Below are 19,933 nucleotides of genomic sequence, written 5' to 3'. Positions count from 1 at the left end.
CTATCTGCCCCCATTTTATTTGCTGGGGACATTTTTTTTTTAGGTGCTGCAAACCTCTTCAGAGATTCCCCACTCTCTGTGCAGTGGCGGCTGAATCCGGGCCAGGTGGGCAGTGAGGCTCACATGTGCAAAGCATGCTGCAGGTTCATCTGGTCCATATGCTGCCGGGGGCCACTTTGCTCTGCTCTTCATCACCAGCCTCTGTTGCCTCTGGCATCCACGAAGCATCTATTTAAACACCTGCACTCCTATCTGGATCCTGTTTTTAGTCTAAACTCTGCTCTGCCTCCCAACCTCACATCTTCAGGTGAGCGTGTCAAGTCACAGCACATCTCTGCTGCCTAGAGGGCAGCTGACTGCTCCCTCCGCTGAGCCATGTGCCCACACCTGCCCTCGTCTCATGTCATTACTGTTCTCCCCACTCAGGGGCAGAGATGAGCACAGCTGTCCTCTTCCCTTCAGTCTGTCCTGCTGGCTGGTTCCTCAGAATGTGTCCTGGGGTGGGGAAGGGAACAGGAGGGAGCACCCCATTTTTTCAATCCTGACTTTTTCTTGCTGTAGCACTTGGAATCTATTTACTCAGAGGAAAGTAGGAGTGGGGGAAAGTGTGTCGGTTATCTACTGCAAAATAATGCTGTGTAACAAAAACAACCTCAACTCCTCTGTAGCACACAGCAAATGTCTCCTAGCTTTCAAATCTGCTGGATCTGCTCAACCTGGCTCTGCTCTCAGCTAGGGTGCAGCAGGCCCTGCAATTCAGCTAAGCCAGTACTGCCCAGTGGTTAGTGTGCATGAGAACCACCTGGGGAGTGTGCTTAGCCCCCAGACCCCGGGACACACCACCCAAGATCCAATGGGACTGAATCCACCTCTCTAGGGATCATGCACATCTGCAAGTCCACTGGCTCCGGGCTGCTCCATAACCAGTGAGGTGCCTCAGCTCTGTACGTATCCTCTTATACTCCCTCAGCATGTTCTCCTGGCAATCACAGAGCCTTTGGCCAGATTGAAAGAGCCCCTCTGAAACCTCTGCATCATACTTGCCCAGAGCCCAGAGCCTGGAGCCCGCGTGGGTCACCTGGGACAGGGCTATAGAGAAAGAGAAGAATCAAGGCCTTGAATGTAATCAGCTTCCCTGGGAAATGTGGAAGAAAACTGACTCACACTGGGCTGTGCTCCCCAAGTCCATTCTCATTCCCCCGTTCTTGGTACATCTGTGGGTGCATCTCTCCCCAGGCTCTGTTCTGAACTCTTCCTTCAATACCTGCTTGCTAAGGACTTCAGGGTGATATCCTGAGCACAACTGAAGCCTCCCCACGTCTCTTCCTGCCTGCTGCATCCTCCATAGTTTTAAGGGCTGTCACCTCTCCCATAAGTCACTGCTACAACCCCTCTTTATCCTCTCTCTGGCAAAACTCTTCTAGGCTGGTCTCCACTTGTCAGCGGGAGTGCATTTCTGAAATAGGGCCCTGACTTTGGCACACTCCTGCTTATCACTTACTGACCTTCTGAGGAAGGTTCCAGGAGGGGGGCACCTGGTCTGGGGGATATGTTGAGAAGGTGGAGGGGTTCCTTCTCCTTCTCCAAGGAAAGCCCCTCATCCTGCACATTTCCACTGAGTTTCTGACTATTGCAAGGGAGGGACCGACTTTTTTTTTTAATTTATCATCTTTTTTTCTTCCTTGCACCAACCCCAGGTCTCTCTCGAGCCTGGCCATTCATCCTCTCAGGTTCTTGTTTTCCACATTGGGTGGGGGCTGGGGGTTCATAAGGACAGGAAAGGACAACTTAACCCAAAGAAATGCTGCATACAACCCAAGCCTCAACTCCACCTGAAGCTAGTTTGTGCTGTTGGCTCTCTCCTGATGCCCCTGGCCCCTCCCCAGGCTTGCTACACACCCCCTTCCTGAACCCCTATTTCTCTTCCAGCCTCTGTCCATCCCACAGGTGGGGAGGCAGGACGGCAAGCTGGCCACATGTAACCAGGCTTGGGGAAGAAGAGAAAGTGTCCTGTTTGCAAAAGGGACAGCCTGTCAGGAAGAAGCGATGCAGAAACACATGCCCCTGGCCTCCCAGCCCTGAAAGGAAATCCAAGTATCTCCAGCTGCCTCTGGGGCAGACATGAAGCTTCTGTGTCCATGTGACACAAACACACAAACCCCCTGTGCTGTCCACCCCTGCATGGGGTACCCAGCCCCTTGGAGTTACCCGTGGGTGGGCGTTGGCAGTCCTCTCTGGTTAGGGCATCCCCCTCCAGCTGCCCCAGCACCTTCAGTCTGGCCCTGGGGCTTCTCCAGCTTTGATCCTCATGTGGGAAGCCAGCACCTGGCCACCATGGCCCCCAGGGGATTTCCTTGCCCCTGGGGACCCCCACCCCCATGCTCCTCAGTCCCTCTGGCTCTGAGCAGGGACGCCTCTGGCTACTCTCCCCAGGTGGGATGGCAGGCTCCTGCCAGCTCAGCCTTCCCAGCTGCCGTGGGGAGACCATCCAGAGGAGCTCCTCACTTGAAGAGGTGCCAAGCCCCTCCCTCAGAATGGGCTTCCAGGTTCAGCATTTGGGCCCCTGCACCACCCTCCAGCCCAGAACTCTGCCCCCTGCCCCCTTCCCCCAGTACAGACTCTCCACCTGAGCCCTGCTGTCCCCACTGCCCTCGGCCACCCTGCAGGGCCTGCTGCCATCTCCTGCAGTGCTACTCAATCAACTCCTCTGTCACCTGCCCCAACAGTGGGAGATGTGTTGCATGATGCCTGGTGAGCCACAGGTCTGCCTAGACTCTACTTTTTTAAAGGATCTCAGATGTTAAGTTGTTCCATGTTCTTCATTACATAGCACACTCTCGTTGGCCCAGGCAAGGCCCATCTATTTGTTATTTCTTTTCACTTTCATTTTCTTCCCCCTTTGCCCTCCAATCCTGCTGCCTGCACCTTTTCCTCTGCCCTGTCTTTGTCATGAGCCTGCATCACAGTATATTTGATGTGGGTCCTCAAATATGAGAGTGCACAGCCTGGTAAAGTGAGTGCTTGGGCTTTGAAATTACACACATGACCTATTATAATAACTCCCATTTCTTTGCTCTTTATCAGTTGACCCAATGTTTACAATCCACCCACCAAGCTGTATGTACATTTAATTCATGGCTCAAGACCACTCTGCAGAAGGTCAGAGTATGGCCCACCAATCTTGGCTGGAAAAATGACCTGGGAGATGGGAGTTACCGGTTGGAAAGGGAAGCGCTCTCCATTTATTTAGGACCAGGCACACTTAGGGAAATGAGGAGATCTGGGTTTGGCGGAGAGAGTGGGTGATTGGGTGAGTAAGAAAGCAGGACATTTGGCTGGCACTAAGATGGTAAAAGAGCAGAGAGCTGGCTGGAAGACCCATCCACATGGACGCGGGTTTGCAAAGCAATAGAGCAGGAGAAGCAGTGAAGCTGCTAGGACAGCTGCAGAATCACAAGCCACGAGGAGAGAGGACCGTGGCCAGGGGAGCAGCAACAGCAGACTCTGATGTGACCTTCAAAGGACAGTGGCGTGGAACCAGCCATGGGGGACGAGGAGCCCCTGTGGAACCATCAAAGGAAATGGTTGCTGGAGAGGACATCAGGGGAGTGGTGTCCCCAGGGTAGCCAAGGTGCCCTTTCCAGTGGGGATGCTGCTTCCACTTGACACATCTCCCTAGGGGACACCTCAAAAACATTTGGGGGCATTTATGATGATGTTGGAAGAGCATTACTGACTTCTCATGGGCGGGACTGTAGGACTAAGCAATTTATACTGTGTAGGTGTCCATCCCATTGGACAACTGCCCTTACCTGTCCTTCACTTTGTCCCACTGGGGGCTCATGGAGGTGAGAAACAGAGGATAGTTAATTGGAGCCTAGAAGCGAACTCATTTTACAGAGACATCAAGTATATTTGCATTGTTCTAATGTGCATTCTACACTATCGACTGTGACCTCCCCTCTCATTTTCCTGTAATTTTTTTTTTAATGGAAATGGCTCTGACAGTATTTCTCAGACCCTGACTTCTTTATCATAGTTTGACATCTGATGCCATCATGGCTTCTAGGAAGGCATACCCAAGCACCTACACAGTGAAAGACTGATTATTTACAAGTGTGTTGACCTTTTAAAATATATGTAAGTTATAATCCATGACTTGTTTTTTAATTGTCAAAGTCTAGGTCTCCAGGAAGTTGCAAAGGCCTCGCAGGGAGGTCCCAGGCACTCTTCACTCACCTTGTCTTACTCCAGGCCAACAGCAAACCGGGCAACTGAGGTTGGGGCCGCATGGCTATAGTTCTGGGTGATCATGCCATTCATGTAGCTTTCTGTAACCACTGCCTCCATCAAGACACACAACTATTCTCCCATGACAGAGATCTCTCTTGTACTAGCCCTTCCCCTTGCACCACTGTCCCTGACTCTTGGTGACCATTAGTAAAGTCTCTGTACTTCCAGCATTTTGAGAACATTGTATAAATAGAGTCCTACAGCATGTGAGACCAGCGGCGTTTAATGTAATTATTGCCATGTTAGTGTTTAAATCTGCTATTTCATTTTTAGGTTTCTACTTGTTCTCTCTGGTTTTCATTTGTTTTCTTTTACCTGCCTTCCCAAGGATTATTTGAACATTTATCTATAGTGTTTTTGAATCTCTCTCTCAAAAGAAGGGCAGAGGGAGAAGGAGAGAGAATCCCAAGCAGACTCCATGCCCAGCGTTGAACCCAACAGGGGCCTCGATCTCACAACCCTGTAATCACAACCTGAGCTGAAATCAAGAGTCTGACATTTAATCAACTGAGCCATCTAGGTGCCCCTGAATGTATCTCTTTATATAGATTTTTAACAAAACACACATCGTTCAAATTGTTTTCCTCTTATAGGTTAGATGTCATTTCTCTCTCACTGCTTTTGAGATTTATTTTTTAATCTTTAGTTTTCAGTACTTGGACTACGATGTATCTTGCTGTGGATATTTTTTGAATTTACTTCATTTGGGATTGCTCAGCTTCTTGAATCTGTATGTTTCTGTCTTCTGCCAAATTTGGGGAATTTTCTGCTGTTACCTCTTTGAGTACTATTTCAGCACCACTCCTCTCCTGGTTCTCCAGTAACCCAAATGTTAGATCTTTTGTTAAAGACCCACATATCCCTAAGATTTTGTGCATTTTTTGGCCTCACTGTTCAGACCAGGTTGTTTTCATTATTCTATCTTTGAGTTTATTAATTCTTTCCTCTGTTCTCTCCATTCTACTTTGAGCCCATCCATTGAAGTTTCTTTTTTTCTAATTTCAGTTATTTTTGAGTTCTAAAATTCCCATTTAGTTCCTTTTTTATATCTTCCATTTCTTTGCTGATGCTTTCTATTCTTGTTTCAAGTGTGTTTTTATTTGCAACAAGATACATTAAATGGAAACCAGGAAGAGCAATGACAGGATTAAGTCCTAACAATAATAAAAGTGTATTTTAGGGCAGTGGCTTCAAAGGGTCAGATAACTTCTACATCCATGTCCTCTTGTGTTTAGTATGTTGACTGCATTTTTTTTGTTGAGATGGAGAATCTGGTTCTTAGCATGAAAAGTGATTTTTAGTCATATCCTGAACATTTGGGGTGTTATGCCATAAGACTCTGGTCTTATTTAAAGCTTTTGTTTTAGCTGACACTAGGTCACTGGCAGAAAAGGGGGGTTGCCTTGTCATGGCCAGATGTGGAAAGAGGTTCAGTTTCCCCACCTGGCCATTCTTGATGGTGGGTGCCTTGTTCCCACCTCCACCCAGGGTGCGAGCAGGTTAGGCTCTCCTAGGCCTCCATGGATACCACCTTGCTGCACAGGAGAGGGACACCTCCCTATCACTAGGCAAGGGTAGAAGTCTGGGCTTCCCATTTGGCCTCTACTGATGGTGTGGGGCTATGGTTTATTCCTCATGGTGCTCGCCTGGCAGATGGTGGTATTTGTGGTCTTCCTTGGCACAACTGTGTTCATTACCTTTGTATACCCGTGCTCTATATTTCCTTCACCTGAATGGAATCCCCTCCCTTTCTCCTGTATGACAGTGCTCCTTGCATAAATTCTGTCTTGTTTAGGTACGATCACCTCAAATTTGTTTTCATTTCATACTTGCATAGTTGCATCACTTTGTGCTCTTCCTTTCTGAATCCTCATGCTTTGGGTATTCCTCCTTTAGATGTGTTGCTGAATCAAGTTTTTAATGACTTGAAGTAAGTTTACATTTCTTGTCATTATTGTTAGGACTCAATCCTGTCATTGCTCTTCCTGGTTGCCTTGTTCTGCTCACTTCTCCCTGGATACATCTGGTTTCCTTCTGCTGGTTTGTATTCTCAGTTTTCAGGAATAACCAGGAACTTTAAAGGCCTATATTGTGTCTCTCTCCCTGCCTGTTTCCTAAGCTTACCATCATCTGTATCACCTTGCCAACAAAACCATTCCTTGAGCATACTTTCAGCCCCACAGACCTGTAAGCATCTAGACTCTTCCTTCTGGATCTTTATAGATTTAGTGCTATGTCTCCCTCCTTCTCCCTTCAGATAAAAGTAAGTTTTATTAAGTCCTTGACTTGTTCCAACCCCATCCTATGACTCAAAAAACCCTTTATCTTGCCATATTTCCCCCATGTGTTTCCTGAGATGGTCTGTGTGGGCCAGGCCCTCTGCACTCCTAGGCTGCCCTCATGGTTCATGATCACTCAGCTGAAAGATGCACTCAGGTTTCAGTGTGTCTTCCATCAGCACTTTGAGAATACAGCAGACCAGTGAGTACCACAGGTTTGAACCACCCGGGTCCACTCAGGTCCAGATTGGGTATGATATGATGCCATATAAATAGTCTCTCTTCCTCATGATTTTCTTAATTTATTTCTTCTCCTTACCTTACTTTATTGTGAGAATATAGTGAGTGTATCATGTGTACAATGTACAAAATATGTGTTAGTTGGCTGGCTGTGCTATTGCTGAGGCTTCCAGTCAATGGGGGGCCTTTAGTAGTGAAGTTTCCGTGGGCGTCAAACATTATACGTGGATTTTCACCTGCATGAGGGGGTTGCTGCCACCGACACTCACATTGTTCAGGGGTCCACTGTGTTCTTTCGTCTTCATGCCTGCCATGGCGGCGGGGGAGCCACAGTGCCCCTAGTCCTACTTCTCGTGGGTGGGAGAGTGTTTCTCCCAGGAGCCTCTTGAAGGTGTTTTCCTACTTGAGGATATTAAAGCTCCTCATCAGGGTCACCTAGGAGGCTCAGTGGTTGAGCGCCTCCTTCGGTTCAGGTTGTGATTCCAGGGTCCCAGGATGAGTCCCGCATCGGGCTGCATGGAGCCTGCTTCTCCCTCTGCCTGTGTCTCTGTCTCTCTCTCTGTGTCACTCATGAATAAATAAATAAAATTTAAAAAATAAATATCATGTGTTGGCAGGGTGGGTGCTTTTATTTTCCATCCTTCTGTTTCTCGATCTTTAATTCTAGACAGTTGTGGTCATTGTGTCTTGGAATGGTTTCTTCTGCTCCATCGATGTTGCATCTTCCACTGAAATCCTAACACATGGGTTGTTGGAGGGCCTACCCTCCACATCTCTGAACTTCTCTCTTCCACAGATTCTACCTCTCTTCCTCCCGCCTCCTGAGTGTGCTCCTCTACCCCATCTTCTGGCTCATTAAGTCTGTTTTTCCGATCTATTAAGGCATTCATTGTTTCCATTTATTATATTTCCATCCTGGCATTTTCTTAAGGTCTTCTTTTAACTGCTTATGCCTGCTTCATGATAGCAACATTGTCTTGTCCCCTGGAGGATATTTGTCACAACTCCTTTCATTCCTGATGGGACTGTTGTCAAATCCTGCTCCATGTACTCTGGGTTTCCTGTGCTCTTTTTCTTTCATGGGCTGTCCCTGGTTCCTCAACTCTTTTCCCTTTGAGTTCCTTACCTCTGGGGGACAGTGGCCACCTTCATGGCTGCCCAGGTACTAGCTCATGCCATTCCTAGGTCACCTCCTCCAACTTGGGTCTCGGGGTTCACCAATCCCCTGCCCCCTAGTATACCTCCCTGGTGGGACTGGGAGAAAGTCACTCTGCACCGGGGTCATCTTCGTCACTCCCCAGCAGGACTCTGGCCTTTTGGGAGGGGACCAGCTCTGCTCTTCACAGTTGCTCAGAGCAGAGGGACCCTCTTGGAGTTTCGTGATGGTGAGTAGGGGCTGTCCAGAGGACATTCTTAGCAGGAAGTGAGATAATTAGGAGGAATCAATGAGAGAGAGTGTCAGCCTAAGGCTGTCAGGCTGCCGCTGTGCTTCATGGGGATGGTGGGATTGACTGGAGGCATGTTCAGGACGGCCTTGTCTCGGATGTTGGCTCTGTGGCACATGCGCAGTTCATACCTGGCCATGTGTATGGTGCCTTGGAGAAGGCAGCGCCCTCCAGACAAGCCTGCCCTTGGCACAACTGAAATTCAAAACCTGATAGAAAGTCACAGGGACGCCCTGGGGGTGATGGAGGCAGGCCTGGTGCTCAGGCCGTTCTCCCTGGCTTGCTCCTTCCCCTGACTCTCCCGGTCCTCTCAGAGCTCAGGGACACGTCATGATGCTTACCTTGCAGATCCATGTGTCACTTGCACCCTGCTTTACTTATATTCATTTTTTTTTTTCCGTTTAAGATGTTTTTTCAAGAAATAGCTTTTGTCATTTGGGGAAACAGAGAGAGCTTGGGTTCCTGCTTAGCATCATTCATCCTAAATAGAAGGTAGTTGCAAAAGTGAATATACTGGAAAACGGTTGCTAAATCCAGATAGAAGTTCTCTCCGGAAGCCCAGCACAGACTGGAGAGGTGAAAGAAGCCTGTCACTCACTGAGCTCACCCTTCAAGCAGGAGGATGGGGAGGCAAAGGAAAGTGTCACCATGTGAGTCAGTGACCATTGGCATGTGTGTGCACATCACTAAGATGCCTTGTGCCCTGGCCTCCCACCACTGTCAGAGATCAGTCCTGACCTCAACCCTGAAGGTGTCCCCTTTGAAATGAACCAGGCCTCTGGGCTGGGATGGTGGCAGATGGGTTTGAAGCCTGGTTCTGGTGCTGCTGGCTGTGTGATTTGAGCCGGTTATGTACCCTTTCCTGGCCTCCATTTCCTCATCTGTAGAATGGGGAGGCTGGTGTGGATCTTATTAGTACCTCCTCACAGGGCTGGAATGACCCACGCGAAGCTCCTGCACTTTATACCTGTTCAAAGCTAGCTGTGGTTTTCATTTTCCAGCCCCTGCCACCTCCACTCACCCCTGGCCCCCCGCCACAACACAGTGACCTCAGAAGCAAGTCAAACCTATGGAGAGCACCCTCTGCAGAGCCCTGGAGCCCTCCTACCCCTTGTTAGTGTCCTCTGCTGCTCAGCCAGCCCACACTGCAACCACCAGCACACGAAGAACCCACAGCATGGCCCACATCCCTGTGTGCCCAGCTCTGAGCCTGCATCAACCTGTTCAATCCCCCGAGAGCCCTGTCATGTGGATACAGGAGTGACCCTGCTTCCACATGAGGAGATAGCACCAAGGAGGGGAGTGACTTGCCCCAAGTCACGCAGTGATGCAGACCCCGGCAGCCTGCCCCCAGATCCCCACCATTCACCACAGACTTCTCTAGGACTCCCCATGGGTGACTGCCCTGCTCTTTCTGCAGGTGGGGAAGGTGAGGCACCCATGGAAACTGGACCTCCCAGGCAGAGCCGACCGGGTGTACCTTATCATGTTCTGATCCAAAGTCATGCATCGTATGCAGAGGGCCCCGAGAATTTGCTGGAGGTGGCGTGCCAGGGGTGGTGTGCAGCCCCCCTGGTGCATCCAGATGGTCATGGGATGCCCAGGAGGTACCGCTCCCTCCCGCCCCTGGGACTAAGCAGGAGATTAGGCCTGGGCTCTCAGTCCCAGCCTCCGTCATACCAAAATGACTCCCTCAAAATCCTTACCATCCCCACCGGCCAGAAGTATTTCACTAATGAGTCTTCTCTGGGCTTGAGTGCCGTGGGCAGCACAGTCCTCCATCTGCCTATCCCCCAGTGTGACCGGCCCCTCCTGTGGTCACTACCAGGCCACCTGCCACTCTGGCGGTGCCTGCCTGAGGGAGGGGTGGGCACAGCCAGTTCTCAGCTCCTAGTAGGGCTCCCCTCGGTGCCTCTGGGACCAACCACCTCACATCTGTCCAGGCTGAAGGGCTCCAAGTAGACCTCCCTAACTGGTTACCGCAGGGAAGCCTCACTAGGAGAGTCCAGTGCTCCAGCCATGTGGACAGGCTGATGGGCAGGCTGAGCTCCAGCTGGCTGCTTCCCAGCAGGGGACACCAACTTGTCAACTCTCCCACGGACTCCTGCTCTTGAGAAAGCCCTGGGTGCCCTTGTGGTGGTCGGCATGAGGGACTTCATGGCCATGTGCACCTGCCTGCCACCTCACATCCCCTCTCAGCCTGGTGCACTCTGTGGCCTCCTATCCTGCAAAGGCAGTGTGGCCCTGCCAGCGATCGGATTCCTTTTGGTGACTGACCTGCCAACCTTTGCACAAGTGCTGGCTGGCACACTTATATCCAGTCTCATCACCTGCGTGTCCTGAGATACACCAGATCTCCCTACACCCTGAAGCTCAGCAAACAAATATTCTCACAGTTCACACACCCACCTGTGAGCTAGAGAAAGTCTGTGGTGCTGTGGCCTCCCCCTCACATAAAAACTTGCTTGGCAGATGATGATGTGCCAGCAACTTCGTGGTCTACCTTGGGCAGCCAGCATCCTTCCAGTCGACACTGGACAGAGGGTGCCTTAAGGGTGGTGATGGGGAGAAGGGTGTCTTTGATATTTTGGGCCATCCACAGACCATGACCTTCCCAACGGTCCCCCTGGGACAAGGAGAGCCTGCTTTCAGCATGTTACACAGACTAACAAGCCACCAATTCCACCACTGACAGTTCACTGCTAAACCAGGAAGCCAATGGATGAGGTGTAAGAGGCGGCCACTTTGCAGTGTGGCTTTTCCTGCAGGCCAGACCTGAATTCTTAAATAGGCCTACAGGTGCCCGTAAACCCGGGCCCAGTGTCAGGCCTTCACCTCCAGTCCCCCAGCCCTCCTAGCTCTCATGGCTGGGGCTGGTGGGCCCCTGCCTGCTGATCTTCCAGCCCTGGCTGGTGCCTGGGAGTGAGACCCCCCGACCTGTGTGGCTGCCCAGCTCCGACTGGCCACCAGAGTCTGTGAAGTTATAGCTCCGCCCCCATGTCTGCTCACTGCTTCCGGCTCTCACCCCAGCCCAAGTCTGTGGGCTCCTGTGTGCGCTAGGCATGCCCCACCCCTGACCTCCTGCCAGCTATACCCAGCTCACAGCCACCCAGAGGGTAGGCTCTTTCCCACCCCAGAAACTCCCAGAGCAGTTTCACCTGGGAGGGTGGACCCAGGAACAGTAGCAGGATGGGTGGGAATCACGGGGATGGGGCAAGGGGAACGTGCTTGAGTGAGTGATGGGACGTGAGGGCTTCCCTGGGTGACGACAAAGCCTGTCCTGCAGAAGGAGTGGACTTAAGGCTGCTCGGCTGAGGGGACCTCAGCCACCTCTTGATTCAGTGTCCCCACCTATGAAATGGCAGTGGAACCCCCACCCCACAAGGCTGAGGCACAGCCTACAGGGGCTGATTTGTGCCAAGTCAGCACCTGGCACACAGTGGGTTTTCGGATGATGCCAGCAGCTGTCATCACGATTACGACCATCACCACTGTTATCACTTTAAGGTAAGACATTCAAGGCAGTGGACACGACACACAGAAGCACAAACTAAAGAAGATGGTGGGCCTCACGGGGACTGGAGAGTCTGGCACACGGGCGGTGGGGCACGTGTGACGGTCGGTAGCACAGAATCTGCCGCCAGCCTGTCACAGGCAGCCAGCCAGCTCTGCCACTTTCTAGAGCGTGGCCTTAGCAAGGCCTTAGCTTCCTTGTGCCTCAGTTTCTTCATCTGGAAAATGGAGATGATAGTACCAGCCACACTAGCAGGACTGCAGCGAGGATTACGTTAGCTGGCACAGGTGCTGACACTGTTGCCGTTGGCCTGTGAGCCTGGCGAAGGGGTGGCTGGCCGTGCAGGGCCTTACCGGAGCTTGAGCAGGGAATGGCCATACTCACACGTGTCTTATACAATACCTATAGAGAAAGAAAAAGGAGCAGCCCCACCATGTGGAAGGCGGTCGGGTGTGGCCAGCTGGGCAGTTCCGCTCTCAGTGGGACAGAGCCTCACAGACCACCGACCTCAGGTTAGATCCCCCTGAGACCACCCTTGAGGGAGACGCCAGACCACCCTACAGTTGTGGCTCCGCCCAGAGAAACCAAACACCAATGCCCCCTTCTTGTGGCGAACGTGAGCTTCTGTCTCTGTGCTGGTTTCCCCTCCGTGTAGATAAGGTTCATCCAGAAGCCCGTCATGGAATTGTCTCCACACTCTGGCTATAACCATGCAGTTAACTCCTGCTTCCTTAGACGCTTCCCCAAACCACCCAGCCAAAGCCTCAATCCAGTAATGGTTTCTTTCTGACACCCTCCACTGAGATACCCCGTGTTATCTGTCGCTGGAGATGAGGAAGCCCACTTGTCCATGGCAGGTGTGTCTCTGGAGGCCTCTGGCTGGGCCGTGGCCACATCCTTCAGAAGCTGGTTGTGCAGCTGAGCAGTCACCCTGACGTCTCCCTTGCACAACCTTTTCCCACCCTGATGCCTCATGTTGCAATAAATGCTAACTAGCCAAGCAGTGAAGAGGAGAGTAGGAAGGTTCTGGGATTCCCCAGACTCGGAATCCCAGACCACAGCAGGGCTGCCCAGTCTTCCCCAAGTCAGCATCCTGTCAAGGGTGCAGGTCCTCACCCTCCTGCTCCCTCCTTAGCATTGCTACATGGCGCAGCCAATCTGTCAGGAGATAAGCCCCTGGAAGTCTTATAAACCAAGTGAATTTGTTTCAGAGCTTTGGTTACGCAGGTGATGGAAGAGCTGAGAAGCCTGGGGGAACAGCAAGAGGCCCCCACCCTCAGCTGAATGACAAGGGGAGTGAGGATGCCACCAGAACCCGATCTCAGGGTGTCAGAGTGGCCTTAGAAGGGCTGCCCAGGGGAACTAGAGCCCGGGAAGCAAATTGAGGGGAAACAGCCCTGGCTTTGTCCCTTCTTTCCTCCCTCGAATGATTCCCTCCCTCCAAGGCCTCCCATCAGCTGACCTTGTCAGGGAGCCTTCATCCTTGGGTGCAGAGCAGAAGGACTGGCACAGAGCCCAGCATGAGGTTTGCCCACTCGAGGCCCTGCCCCTGTAATTTATCCTCACTCGGCCCTTGGGAGATGTGAGCACCCTAGGGGAGGTAAGTCAGCCCAGGTTGGCGGTGACAGTTGGGGAAGGCAGCTTCCCCAGCACTAGTAGGCCAGCCTGGCCAAGACGGAGTCGCCAATGAGGGAGGGCATCTTGTTGGCAGGGCTGTCTTCAAGGGCCAGTAAGGCTGGGGAAACTGAGTCACAAGCCTAAGAGGAGGGGAGATAGGGTGAGGAGCTTGTGGCTCTTTTTATAGCCTGGATCCCTCCTCCTGGGATGCAGCCGAGACTTCTCTTCAGCCCCTGCCCTATACCCAGGGCAGAGCTGACACCGCAGTGTGGAGCTTGGGCCAGCAGAGGCAGGCGTAGCCAAGTCCAGGTATCCCCAGTGCAGGCTGTGGAAGAAGAGTCGGGGAACAGGCACTCACGTGTGTCCTTGCGACCCTGGAGAGAAAGCCAGGCTGGGGCAGTTGGCCCAATCTCCTACACCTGCCCATCTCATTATCAAAGCAAGACTAGGCTGGAGACAGACCTACAGCCGCGGACATCTGGCCACCGTGTCATCACGTTCTGTGTCCATTGTATCTAGCTGTATATTGTACGGATGATGAATGACCATGAATTCTCATTTTCTTAAGTGATTATGTGTAATATGTAATGCAGCCCTTGAAAATAGAGCAATTGAAGTAACAAAAGCTAGTGTGAAATAGAATACAAAGTATAAGAATGTGGGAAAACTATAAGGTTGGCATAGGAACAACCAAGCTTTACAGTTGAGTTCAGTTCTGTGAGTTCAGAGGGTGAGAGGGGCCAGGTGAAGTGGGGACAGCAAGGCTGTGGAACAGGGCAGACAGAGGTGCCCATGTCAGCTCTACTACCTAGGTGTCTGTTTTGGGTGCTCACATCCGCACAATGCCCAGCTTCCTCCCCTCCTCTGTTCTAATGCTCCGGACACAGCAGCAGCCCCCTGTGTTTCTGGGGGAGGGCAGGGGCTTCCGGGGGTTTCTGGAAGGGGGCAGGGGCACACCTTCCAAGCAGAGCACTGCACAGCCACAGGAGGCAGGAGGTGCAAATTTTATCTGTCCTCAACCTCCCTGCCAAGCAGCTCCCTCGAGGGTCCTGTCCCAGCAGCAAGTGATGTTTGTGGTTCCCTGTGCTTTGTGTGCCTGGTGGAGCCAGGTCTGTGATAGGCTGTGGTGACACAAAGGCTCCCCGACTTCGTTCGGGTTGGTCCTTGGGGACACCGTGGGAGGTGATGGCCGAGCAGCCCAGATCTCCTGAGGCCAGTGCCTGCCTCCATGGCCTCCTGGGGCATCTAGTCACATGGGCACCTGTCACCAGCAGTCTCTCTGGTCTGCTCAGACTTTTCCAATCCATTCAAAAAGAGGAATGTATCTTCACAGTCCAAGAGAAGCCTCAGTCTGAGTCAAGGGCATTTCACATCTTTTTTAGAGAAAGCATCCTCCAGAACACAAAGCCTAGAGGGAAGTTGTAAAGAGGAGGGAATGGTCTCCCAGGTTGGAGGACTGCACAGTGAAGAAACATTCACTGCACGTGGATCCTCCCCCGGGGAAGAGGCCGGGCCATGCTCACCCTGCCACTCCAGCCCAGGTCCTCCTGACCAGGGCCCCTTCCCCGCCACACCTTTGGAAGCCTGGCACAGACACCCCACCATAGGCTGGATTTTCCAGGAATCTGTGGATCTCGGGAACGGAGGTGCATTCTTCAAGGTTAATTCAACTGATCCTACCAGATCAATGATTTCAAACTCCAAAAACACTTTTTCAAATGTTCAAAATGCTGCTCCGTGAAACTGTAGTTTGCAGGGTAGCACACGTGCTGTTAGTATATGAATAGTAGAAGCAAACAACTTCTATGTTAATGTTCCAGCTACATTGCATACACATTGCTCTCACTTTAATTAGTAGTCTACTGTAACAGCAACAGCAAATGGAATAGTGATTGGGATATTCTAGAGAGCTACAAGAGGCATTTAAAACCACAGAAAGGATTCTGGTTTGTCTGGAACAAGAAGACAACTTAATGGTGACTGTTTAAGAAGATACAAAAATAAACATATCACATATCACTACTGTGGGGTGCACATAAAGCGGTATACTTAAAAGGAAGTTTATAGCATTAAAAATTCATATTGGAAAAGAATGAAAGCGAAACATGAGTTGACTGAGTGTCATCTTTAAGAAGTTACAAAACGAACAAGAAGCCTGCAAGAAATAGAAGTGAAGAGACACTTCAGAAGACACAAGAAGAGAATCAGTGTGTCCACAGTAGGTTCTAATAAAACAGACACACCCAAGGCAAGATTTTCTTTTCCTTCTTCCTTCCTTTAGCATATGCAATATTAGGAAAGAAAAGTGGGATACAGCAGATCCTACAAATGATAGGAAGTAATAATACTGAAAACTTTATGTTAATACATTTGAAACCATAAATGAACTGTACTATAAACATATACAGGGAAGACTAGATCTTAAGATATACTAATGTATGAAAAATAAGAAAGATACAATTGACAGCACACTATCATTTATTTCCATTTCAAAAACACAGTCACCATTAAATAATTTATATGAATGCATGCTTTACCTCTATGCATTACAGTAGGGCAGATGTTACATTAAAATAAACATTGCACTCACTGGATCCCACGGCTCCCTAAGTGTTGGAGTGGGAGGCGCCCAACAACACCTCGGGGCTAGAAGAGGCGGCCGCAGGCCCTGCAGGGTGGCCGAGGGCAGTGGGGACAGCAGGGCTCAGGTGGAGAGTCTGTACTGGGGGAAGGGGGCAGGGGGCAGAGTTCTGGGCTGGAGGGTGGTGCAGGGGCCCAAATGCTGAACCTGGAAGCCCATTCTGAGGGAGGGGCTTGGCACCTCTTCAAGTGAGGAGCTCCTCTGGATGGTCTCCCCACGGCAGCTGGGAAGGCTGAGCTGGCAGGAGCCTGCCATCCCACCTGGGGAGAGTAGCCAGAGGCGTCCCTGCTCAGAGCCAGAGGGACTGAGGAGCATGGGGGTGGGGGTCCCCAGGGGCAAGGAAATCCCCTGGGGGCCATGGTGGCCAGGTGCTGGCTTCCCACATGGGGATCAAAGCTGGAGAAGCCCCAGGGCCAGACTGAAGGTGCTGGGGCAGCTGGAGGGGGATGCCCTAACCAGAGAGGACTGCCAACGCCCACCCACGGGTAACTCCAAGGGGCTGGGTACCCCATGCAGGGGTGGACAGCACAGGGGGCTCCCATGACAGGCCAGAGGGTTGGGTCAATTGCAGGTTGGGCTCCATAGGCAGAGTGCACAGGTGCCCAGGGGGTGGCGACCGCTGGAGTCACGTGAGCTTCCTCAGGGATCTGAGATGCAGGGTGGACGCTCTGCCTGGCTGGTTCTGTAGATGCACTTGCCCCCATCTCAGATGAGAACCGCCCTCCAAAGCCAGACAGCCAGGCGTTTCCCTCCTGGGCTGATTCCCAACGGCCCCTCCAGGTGGCTCCTTGGTATCTGTGGGGCAAGCAGACAGGGTGAGAGACGGGGCAAGGAGGAAGATTCAAAGGGGGAATCAGAGGAGAGGGCAGGAAAAGTTCCAGGTGAGGTGGTCACAGAGCTTTGTTCATCTTAGGGAGGATGAGGAGAGAGGGAATGTTGTAACAGCAAAAGTGACCCTGTGCAGGAGGAGGTGTATGTGGCACCTGCATGGCTAATAACTTATGACATCAAATCCTAAGTTCTGAATTCACTCTCATTCCAATGGCCAAGCTCACTGAACACCTCAAATTGACTCATGGCAGAACAGAAAAGTCAGAAACATACAGTAAACCACCAGAAAGTGGAGTCTGCTTAGAAAGTTCCTGAAGAATTCCATCCTTGTCTCCCGTCCCTGCACTTCCTCTCCACAAATCAGGCTCTTCCCCAAACAATTTCCCCTAAAGAGTGCAGAACATAAAGCTACACTTTTTTTCTCCTGGAATGTTCTGAATGGCATAATCAGCAGCCACATGCAGCACAACGAGGAAGTGGTATAAACTGGTGTAAAGGAAGTAAGGAGATGCTTGAGGGACCCAGCAGGGCCAGGAGAGGACACACCAGTGGTCCCAACTATTTCTCGACATAACAAAGGTCCCCTGGGGGGGGTTTCCTTACAATTTGCAGAGGTTTCTGAGGTAAGAACTGGTGCCCAGGAGTCACTCTGGCAGTCTGCGATGGGATAGCCTGCACGTTGAGGGTGTGGCATAAAGCAGACAGATGGTCAAGGGGCTGGTGGCTAGGAGAAAATACCCAGTCCCCAGCACCCAGGAGCAGAAGCTGGTGTGATCAGGGCTCCTGGGGCCCTGGCTGGAGCAGCCACAAAAGGTAGGTTGAACCACAGCTGATGGGCAGCACCCAACAAACACCAGCCTGCTGCACAAGATCCTGCACACAAAAGAAACCAGTCAAGTCTCCCGGTGTGCGCTCAGCAGAACACTGGGAGCCAGAAGCTGGGCAGAGCCCAGAGCAGGTGAAGACTCTAGAAAAGAGGGCAGTCAGATCATGAGGGTCCCTGTGAATGCCTGCGGAGACCCTCCCGTACACAGGACAGCAGGAAACCTTGGGAGTCTAGAGAGGTGGTATGACCAGCTTCATGTTCCAGAAGCCTCTCTAAATCGGAGAGGGGAGCCCAGGTGGGAATCACAGGCCTACGGAAGGAAGACAAGCTAGGGCACAGATTGAGGGATGGTGGTGTTGGAGCCAGAGGAGGGAAGGCAGATGGGGAGAAGCAGACTGGCCCAAGCTGTGTTTGGGAGGCCGAGATGACAGGGCTGGTGGTTGGATGGAGGCTAAGGGGCAGGATTCCAGGCTGATGTTCCTTCCAGGTCTGGCCTGAGCAACAGGGTAGACCAAGAGCCGGTTCCCTGAGTCAGGGACACTGGGGAGTTTGGGAGAAAGGCTGAGTTTGGTCTGGGTGGGCACCATGTGATCAGGGTTACCCCTTCTCTTCCGACACAGGCAGGAGGAAGAGTCACTGGCAAAAGGCGGTCCAAGAGCTGTCTTCCTCCTCCTTCCTGGTGCCCAGGCTAAGGACAGATTGGAAGGAAGCACGAATCAGTGCTCTGTCCTGGTACGGCCTGGGAAGCAGGTGTAGCCCTGATGTGAGCTGGAATTGCTGGGGAGGGCAGAGGGTGGGCTTGCCCCACCACTCCTAAAATGTGTGACTGAAGAGGCAACTCATCCCCTCCTGACTGAGAATGGCGTGGGGGCCCCAGGGCTGAGGAGAGGGCAGCAGCCCCACAGAGGGTCCTCTTTAGGCATATAAAAGAGGCAAGAAGGGAGGTTGGTGCATCCTCAATGCCAGCAGGGACGAGAGGGACAGAGGCGCAGCTGAAGGCCCAATAGGAACCAACAGACCTGTGCTCCCAGATCCTTGATGCCCAGCCACCCCCACCCTGGGCCTGGGATGCAGGATCACTTCCCGGAATGGGGCCTAGGAAAGCCTGGAACATGCTGGGAAAGGCCCAAGTGACCAGCTAGCCAGCACTGAGGAGGAGCATCTTTTCCACAACTGCCCAAAGGGGGGCTCTAGAAGGAAAGCAAGTTCGGTTCCAGGAAACCATTCCAGTTTGAATCCACAAACTCGTGGACTGTGACATTCGTAGCCCATGCAGGTTCAGAGCATCCTCTATAGAGTTAACACTCAAACCTTCCAAGAAATGTTCTCAAAAAAACTTAACATGGTGGAGGAGGCCATTTGTGCATGGTATGAAGATCAGAAAATATTTAAATTTAAAACCTATCTAGTTAAAAATGAAAAAGACAAAATCGGTATGTTCAAAATCAAAAGGCAAACCACAAAATGAGCAGGGTATTTCCAACATATGGCAGACAAGGGCTAATAATCTTCTAATAAAGTGCCTACTAGTCAGTAGTAAGAAAATAAAGAACCCATCTATAAATCAGATAGACGGCAGCTACAAGCAAGTCCCAGAATAAGTTAATGTTTGTCATTTTTCATGTAAAAATGCCCAGTTTCACCAGATGTTTAGATGCTTAAAAAGTCAAATTTTGAAAAGAACGGAACTTTGATTTTTACAGCTAATTTAATAAAAAATAAAGCTTTGCAATGGTATTTTAAAGGCTATGGAGAAAAGCTCACACTGTTTTGTTGTTAAAGGAGCACACACTATTCTTTGGGGTTTGATTTGACAGTAACTATCAAAACATAAAATTCAATTCCCTTAGTTGCAAATTCCCTTTCTATGACCCAGACACTCTGGGCATGCCTCAGATGGGATTTCAGATTGACCTGACCTGGGCCCCTGGGGTGGATGTGGGGGCAAGGTTCTTAGGATCCAGGTCTCCAGGGAAGAATCTTCAGGGAATCACACCCATCTGGGACTCAATCCCCTTTTCCATGGCTCACACCCCAGAGAAGATTGACCGTCTCACATCCCATACCCTTTAGGCTAAATTTGTCCTTTATCATAGTATACTCACTTGATTTTCCTAGAATATTCCCTTCCAACAAAGTCTCTGGAATCCTGACGCTTTGACAGTCGTGGCTGAAATGGTCTCTGAAGAGGTGCTGTGTTCTCCAGGCAGTACTGTGGCCCCAGTTCCCAGGTCAGTCTCCCTCTGC

At 51.2% G+C, this 19,933-nt stretch overlaps 2 protein-coding genes across 2 annotated transcripts; one reads left to right on the top strand and one right to left on the bottom strand.

The window, feature by feature from the left end:
* The first annotated feature begins 2,181 nt into the window (after positions 1 to 2,181).
* LOC140611208 (proline-rich protein 23E-like) lies at positions 2,182 to 2,745 on the top strand. The gene has a single exon (XM_072788063.1). The coding sequence runs from the start codon at positions 2,182 to 2,184 to the stop codon at positions 2,743 to 2,745; it is 564 nt and encodes a 187-aa protein (XP_072644164.1).
* A 13,185-nt stretch (positions 2,746 to 15,930) lies between these two features.
* PRR23E (PRR23 family member E) lies at positions 15,931 to 17,994 on the bottom strand. The gene has a single exon (XM_072788103.1). It carries the CDS (start codon positions 16,731 to 16,733, stop codon positions 16,035 to 16,037), a length of 699 nt encoding a protein of 232 aa, XP_072644204.1. The 5' UTR covers positions 16,734 to 17,994; the 3' UTR covers positions 15,931 to 16,034.
* Positions 17,995 to 19,933: the final 1,939 nt, after the last annotated feature.

This window comes from Canis lupus, chromosome 19 (assembly GCF_048164855.1).
Source record: "Canis lupus baileyi chromosome 19, mCanLup2.hap1, whole genome shotgun sequence".
Classification (NCBI taxonomy): domain Eukaryota; kingdom Metazoa; phylum Chordata; class Mammalia; order Carnivora; family Canidae; genus Canis; species Canis lupus.
This window is presented reverse-complemented; position numbering and strand designations above follow the sequence as displayed.

What these genes read in the sequence shown, in the direction of transcription:
- PRR23E (XM_072788103.1), bottom strand. Translation starts at nt 16,733, where the DNA reads ATGGGGGCAAGTGCATCTACAGAACCAGCCAGGCAGAGCGTCCACCCT.
- LOC140611208 (XM_072788063.1), top strand. Translation starts at nt 2,182, where the DNA reads ATGGGGTACCCAGCCCCTTGGAGTTACCCGTGGGTGGGCGTTGGCAGT.